Source organism: Miscanthus floridulus, chromosome 1 (genome assembly GCF_019320115.1).
Source record: "Miscanthus floridulus cultivar M001 chromosome 1, ASM1932011v1, whole genome shotgun sequence".
NCBI classification, from domain to species: Eukaryota; Viridiplantae; Streptophyta; class Magnoliopsida; order Poales; family Poaceae; genus Miscanthus; species Miscanthus floridulus.
The window spans coordinates 185546234-185553307 of NC_089580.1; the positions used below are offsets into that span (position 1 = coordinate 185546234).

Genomic DNA, 7074 nt, shown 5'->3' on the forward strand with positions numbered 1-7074 from the left:
ATATTCTGACACGCAAATTCTCGGCTCTGTGTATGCTACGATGCCGTCCAATCCACAGGACAAACAAGACATGGCATAATTTTTCGTTGCGTGATGGTATCCGTCTAGAAAACTGCCCCCAGCTGTTGTTTTCACAACTTCTGGTGAGCATCTGACTAATAACAGGAGACTGCAAGCTGACCGGAGAAGTTGGCAGAAAGCGACTGTTCGGTGTCATTTTTTGCCGCAGGGACATCGGTTACATCATTAACCTGTCGATTTAGCTTGAGCAATAAGGAAGCCGTCATCTGATCGAAACCATACACTAATCAAAGTAATCGTACATCGATAATAAGAAGGAAAAAAATGTGTACAAATGCCATTATAGAACCCTAATAAAATAAAATAAAATAAAAACAGAAGAAAAAGGAGCTACTCTTCTAGGTAGAAGTACAGGAAAGAAACACATCAGCAACAGTCTCTCTGAACCAGGACCCTGCTCTGAACAACGCCATCAGCACATCGATGTCACAACCTCGCTCGCCCGCATCAAAACTAAGCACACCCACACACGCCCGGCGATCAGCTGGTACTCCCTACGCACCCTGCTGCCAGCCGTGGCCGTTGCCGTTGGCCGCCTTGTCGGCGGCGTTCCGCCTGCGCTTCCGGATGGCGATGGGCCAGGTGATGGCCTCGAGGCAGAGCGCGATGCCGCCGAGCGTGGCCAGGATGACAATGTAGGCGGTCTTGTATCCGCTGGCCGGCTGGAGGATGTCGAGCCCCTTGAAGATGTTGATGGCGCTGAGCACGATGACGGAGTAGCCGACGGAGTGGTGGTAGATGTTCCAGTAGAGCCTGTACTTGTTCTTCTTGTCGGGCCTGAGCAGCAGCGCGAACACCTGCAGGGTGGCCAGGCTGAAGATGGCGATGCCGAGGTTGCGGTGGGGCTGGTAGGTGATGCCCGCGGACTCGCTGCCCAGCTTCAGCCCCAGGCCCCAGCCAGCCACACCGAGGATGTAGCCGGAGCACTGGCAGGCGATGTGGAGGTAGAACCACGCCGGGTCCGCGGACTCGAACACGCGCAGGTAGCGGGCGATGATGGCGCCGATGGGGATCAGGATGCCCCAGGCAATCGCGTTGAGCAGTCCGTGGATCTGTTTGTTGTAGCAGACGCGTCAAGGTTAGAAAGGTGTTGCCAAAAATTAAATTCTCTGTGTTGCACTTGCATGCATCAGAAAAAAAAGAGCAGGAAATTCGGTAATCCACTTTTGAGGTGGCTACTAGGAGTAGGTTCGTTCAACAACTCTCGGTGGCAATCTGAAACCGACGCAAATATGTATAGTATACTAGCAATTAAGTATTCCCTTGTGAAATCTGAAATGCAGTGCAGCTCCCCCAGAAAGATGTTGCTTCTGGGACTGGGAGTCTGAACATTTTTTTTCAGGGTCATATATATGACACGGTCTATCCGGTTTGTGAAGCAAGCAAATCGAGTTTTAATAAACCATTTAGCAGATTTTATATATGTCACGTCACGTCTAAATTAAAGTAATCAATCAAGTAGCTTAATGCCTTAATTCCAGTCATCTCCAACCCAGCTGACTCTTAATGTACACAACGTCGCCATCCTCTAATTGAATACTTGATCACTACCTATCCAAACTTTACCTACCGTCTGAACAATTGGGCAGGGAAGGCAATCTTTGAAGCCTAAGAAAACGAAAATTGACAAACAAAACAAGCTAAAGCAGGAGGAGATGGGAAGGAGCCAAGGAGGAGGAACTCACGTTACGGCGGTGAAGCTTGGAGTTGGACGCGGCGGTGCTTGACCCCGAGAGGAAGTCCAGCCTCTGGATGCTGGCCAAGTTGGCTGGCGCCGTCGGGTGAGCGGCGATGGCACCGTTGCTGGTGGGGCCGGCCTGCCACACCGTGAACTGCTGCGTGGAGTTCCCGGGAAGCTGCACGGTGGCGTAGATGGTGTAGGCGCCGTTGGAGTACTCGGCGGCGGGGCCGACGGGCACGTTGAACTTGAGGGTGTTGTTAGTTAGGCTGGGGTTTGTGGACTCCAGGTTGGTCATGAGGATGGACACCACGCCGCTGCCGTCCTGCGAGGCGATGAAGACGCTGCTGCCAGGCATGCTATCGCCGCTAGTGGGGTTGATGCCCCAGGCCACCCAGCCGCTGGTGCCCGACGGCGCGCGGAACGCCACGTCCGCGGTGCCGTTCTCCGGGTGGTACGTCCAGTGCAGGCTGGCGCTGAGCGACGGCAGGCTGTTGCACTTGACGAAGGTCCGCCCGCCGCTGAACGTCGCGGACAGGCAGTCCTGCGCCGTGGCGGCGGAGGCCAAGAGCACCATGGCGGCCCCGAGGAGGAGGAGGAGCCGGGCCATGGCTAGTGGTTTTTGGTGGGAGCTGGACGGAGCACCTGGCCGGCCGGCACGTCGCCTCGATATCGGATTTTGATGAGCTCAGCTGTGGTGGTGGTGACTGGTGCCTCGATAGATGAAGGCAGGCTATCTTGGTCGGAGCTGCAGCTGGTGAGGGAGGGAAAGCGCAGCTGCGCTATATGTAATGGCAGCACGGGGAGAGGAGGAGGTCGTCGCGCGCGCGGTTGTTGGGGGCCGGAGAGCCGATGGCCGCTAGCGTGTGCGTGGAAGGTTCGAGGTTGACGTGGTCGATCATTTCGCAGTCTCATCTGGGGATTTCGTCTCCGATACCTTATTATGATATCTCTGTGAAGCATTACAATGATACAGCTGCTACTTTTTTTTAACCTTTCTGTGTGTTTATATGACACGGTCTTCTCTCATTAGGTGCTGAATAATCGAGGCGACACATTTCGTGTTGAACGTTCAAGCTAAGGGAGCATATAGTACGGCTCAGGTTGTAAACTGTACTCAACGTACTGGACATACATGCTGTAAACATGGCATTGGTAGCAGGCGTTTATAATACTAACAGATGAAATCAGCTACCGTTTCAGCAAAAGATTGCTTACATGAGGTAGAATTATCGAGTGACAGATCGATGTGGTGAAGGTTGCAGGCTTTCAGCGCTTTAGTTTCTTCGTTTGCCAGGGTGTGAGCTACACATAGGTCCAAATGAAAGAGACCAAGTAAATTACCACAAAACCTCTGTCATTTTTTTACTCACACCATGGTGAGTTGGAACAATTGTTGTGCGCATAGTCATGTACCTGCCCCGCCCCGTAGTGCAGGAGCATGCCCTTTTCCACGTTTTAGTGAGAGCCGTGGCCCGGTCTTCCGCAGCCGAGTTGCCGAGAGTTGTTGAGGCTGGCCAACAAGGCCAGAAGGCAGCAATAGGAAATTCGGACAAGAGGAAGAGGATTAGGTGAAAGCTGGAGCAAGTTCAGGACTGTAGACCGTGTCCCGCTCGGTCAACTCAGCTCTTGTGCTTGTGTAGCTTCCTTTCGTTCTCACCCCGCTATCCTCGTCGTGCGCTTCCGGCAATCGCATTATTATCTGCCTTATAACCTACGGATTGAACGGTGTTTTTCTCTCAAACCAAATCAGTCAGCAGTACTTTCAGTCATGGCTTATAAGCCAATTCATCCAAAACGAACAGGCTGATTATCTGGAGATTGAGCATGTGTGTTCTTTTGCCACGATTGTTTGACGAGCAGCAGCCAAGTATGCTTGGGAGTTGGGAGTTGGGACTTGGGATAGCTAAGTTCCATTGTCAGCTTGTTCAGTTGGCTGGTTCGTTTCGTTGCTGGTTCGTGAAGAAGTACTGCTGGCTGGTTTGTGTGAGAGAAAAATACTGTTCCGGCTAAAAATTTACGATCGTTTACGACAAGCCACAGCCAAACGAACATGCTGTTAAAAAGCTACCACTGTATTGATTATACAAAATCTGAAGCTCCCATGAATATCTCGGGCTTTTGCACAAGCACAATTTGATTCTCAAGGCACCCTCAACAACATAGTAAGAGCATCCTCAATGGCTGGTGAAATCGCTAGCTGACTCAGACGCGGTCTGATGTGCACGACAGAAAAAGATGAGAGAGAAGACTCAGTAGCGACAAACAAATTGGTGGACAATTTCACTTGCTTAAAGATTGTGTGAGAGCAGAGATGCAACCAGTGCTATGCATGCTGGGAGTGGGAGGAAAGAGGAAGCAAGCTATATCTCTCTCTCTCTTGCTTCCAATGCAGTCGGCGACACCGCCAGGACCATTGAGGAAACCCTAAGCAACTATCTATAAGGAAAGTTCACATCATCTATAGACATGCTAATAGCAGCCTCCTCCAATACCAAGCCCCCTCCAATGCCAACAGGCGAGTTCTGGCATGTCCCTCAAACATTGTCCCCGATGTTCTCACCTGATCTAACACCACTAACCATGCCCTTGCGAGCCTGTAACGACCCGAATTCGTTACACCCTAGGTAGTCACCTTTGACTGATCAAGGAAGGTCAACCACCAAGTCAGCCCCAAGAAGCTACTCAAGAGCAATGCATTGGTCACCAATAACCAACTACCCAATTACATGGTCAATTCAGCAAAGGCAGAGACTACCGGACCAACCGCAGAGTCACCGGACCATTCGATAGAAGCTGAATCAGAACAGACTTAAGTGGAATTGGGCTGTTTCCCAATTGTGGAAGTGGACCCACATGTCAGCACGAGTTGGCACATATCTTCAGCTGGAAACACACCCTTTCACCCACTCTCTCCCTCATCCATTCATTTGAAACCCTCTCCATCTCTCTCTAACTCTCATGAGCAAGGGAGAACCCTAGAACTAGAGAGAGAAAGGAGTGGAAATGGGAATGGAGGAGGAAAGAAAGGAGAAGAAGAGAAGCATCAGCATCCCCCCTATGGATCTCATCGACATCTTCAACTCAATCATGGTGAGCTCAAGAGATTAGCTCTTATTTTGTGGATTTTTCCCAAAAGTCTAATTTGTGAATTTTGGTGGAAGCTTGGAGATCTCTTGTTAAGAGGTGGCTCAATCATATGTAGAGTAAGTCCAAGTGACCCACATTCACCTTCATCACTTTGTCATCTCATGGATCCACCTTAAGGTATTTGTTTGGATTATTGCAAGGAGAGGATGATGGATGAAAGACTTGCATGTTGGGAAAAGGAGGAGCTTGAATGGAAGAAGAGTTGAATCTTCAATCTTTTGGCTACGGAAGCTCTCAATTTTAGAGCCAAGGATCTCTAGCTCAATCTTAAGGTTTATCTCTTTTCTCATGAGTTTTGGTTTAATTCCTAAGCCTTAAACACACTTAGTATAACTAGCTTAAAACCTAGCTATCTTGAGCCTAATAAGCCACCTAAGCTACCCTAGGAATGTTTGGCACCTGCAAGATGCACAACTCCATAAATCTAAGCTTGAACCTAGGTTTTCCCAAGAGCATAGGGACCGTGACGCCTAAGAGGGGGGGGGGTGAATTAGGCAACTTAAAATTCCACTTCTAAACTATGGCCTCTTTTTCTAACCTTAGCAAAACCTATGTAAAAGATAAACTATCTAAATGTGCAACTACGATTTTGCTAGTGTGTTGCTATCTCTACCGTAAAAGGAGTAATACAATCAATATAAATGCGGAAGCTAAAGAGCAAGGTAGAGATATACAAACTCCCGTCAACGACTCCGGTATTTTTACCGAGGTATCGAGAAGCACGCAAGCTTCTCCCTAGTTCTCGTTGGAGCCCCTCGCAAGGAATCCCTCACAAGGGCCAAGCTCTCGGTCGGGTAACTCCGTGGATAGCCTCGGGCCTTCCCCACGCGCAAGTGGGTCTCTGACGTGCCTTCTGGCAAGCCTCTCCTGGATGCTCCCTGCCATCTTCACTATCAAGCTTCCGGCCGAAACAACGTGAGCTTTGTTCCCTCCGGTACATGGTGGCGGCCACACCACAAACGCGGTTGGTGTGATCTCGCAAGACTACAAGCCCTTCCAATGTACAACAATGGTGCGCGCAAGCACCGAGTGGTAAGAGGTATGCAAACCTCACTAAACACTAGGCCTAAACCTAGAGCAAGCGCATAAGCAGTGGTCTAATAAATCTAAGCACTTCGCAAAGCACCTACGCTAATCACCTAATGAAACACTAAGCACTATGCAAGTGGAGATCACTAAAATGGTGTATCAACACCCTAGATATGTTTCCTCAGCTCCACCATGCTCAAATGGCCGGTTGGGGGGTCTATTTATAAGCCCCACTGAGAAAGTAGCCGTTGGGGACGAAATCCCGCTTTTCTGCTACTGACCGGATGCTGATCACGTCCTGACCAGACGCGTCCGATCGTCCTGACCGTTGGAGCCGCGATCAACTGATCGGACGCTGCCAGCGTCCAGTCACATGCCACCGGACACGTTTGGTCACAGTATCACTGCTCTGGAACCTTTCTGTACTCGATCGAACGCTGTTGTCCTGCGTCCGGTCGATTTTGCTTTTTAATGTCCGGTCACTGCTGCTGTCGAGCCTCTTGATCGGAGCGTCCGGTCACTGTGCTACCAGCGTCCGGTCACCTCTGTGAGCTTGTTTCTTCACGATCTTGCGTCCGGGTTGGTTCCTATCTTCGTGCTTGGACTTTGCTTGATATCTTGGGTCTTCTCTTGTGCTTCTAAGGTCTTGCTTATGGTGTTGATCATCAGATCATTACGTCGCCTTCGTCCAAGTCACGTCTTGCACCCTATTAAACTACAAAACAAACACTTGCAAATTCTTTAGTCCAATTTGGTTGTGTTGGTCATCAAACAATAAAATTCAAAGTAAATAGGCCTAGGGTCCATTTTCCTTACAATCTCCCTCTTTTTGGTGATTGATGACAACACGACCAAAGCAAGCAATTAATAGAATTTTGAAATTTGAAAACTACCTACTTGCTAGGATGCAATGCAAGGGGCAAGGTTATATGATGTTAAAAGATACTACTTGTAAGACTAAAAGATACTACATAAAACTTATCTTGCCCTTGCAAATGTTCTCACGTGGCATTATGGATTTAAGCCTTGCTTCCTACAAATTCTTCCCATTACATAGACTAATCCATAATCCACTATCCTTCCTTTCTCGGACCATTACCACTTATAAATTATTATGATCAAGCTTTTGGTCCTAT

The 7074-nt window shown here is 49.2% G+C and overlaps 1 protein-coding gene across 1 annotated transcript; it reads right to left on the reverse strand.

Moving 5' to 3' along the window:
- Positions 1 to 276: 276 nt before the first annotated feature.
- On the reverse strand, positions 277 to 2669 carry LOC136550931 (cytochrome b561 and DOMON domain-containing protein At4g12980-like). The gene is made up of 2 exons (XM_066542519.1): positions 1767 to 2669; positions 277 to 1133 (listed from the first exon to the last, which is right to left on the reverse strand). The coding sequence occupies exons 1-2, from the start codon at positions 2367 to 2369 to the stop codon at positions 576 to 578; spliced, it is 1161 nt and encodes a 386-aa protein (XP_066398616.1). The 5' UTR covers positions 2370 to 2669; the 3' UTR covers positions 277 to 575.
- Positions 2670 to 7074: the final 4405 nt, after the last annotated feature.

Bases quoted from the DNA above. Each gene is read 5' to 3' on its own strand.
- LOC136550931 (XM_066542519.1), bottom strand. From the start codon at position 2,369: ATGGCCCGGCTCCTCCTCCTCCTCGGGGCCGCCATGGTGCTCTTGGCC. The intron at 1,134-1,766 runs GTGAGTTCCTCC...TACAACAAACAG, and splicing joins CCAAGCTTCACCGCCGTAAC to ATCCACGGACTGCTCAACGC.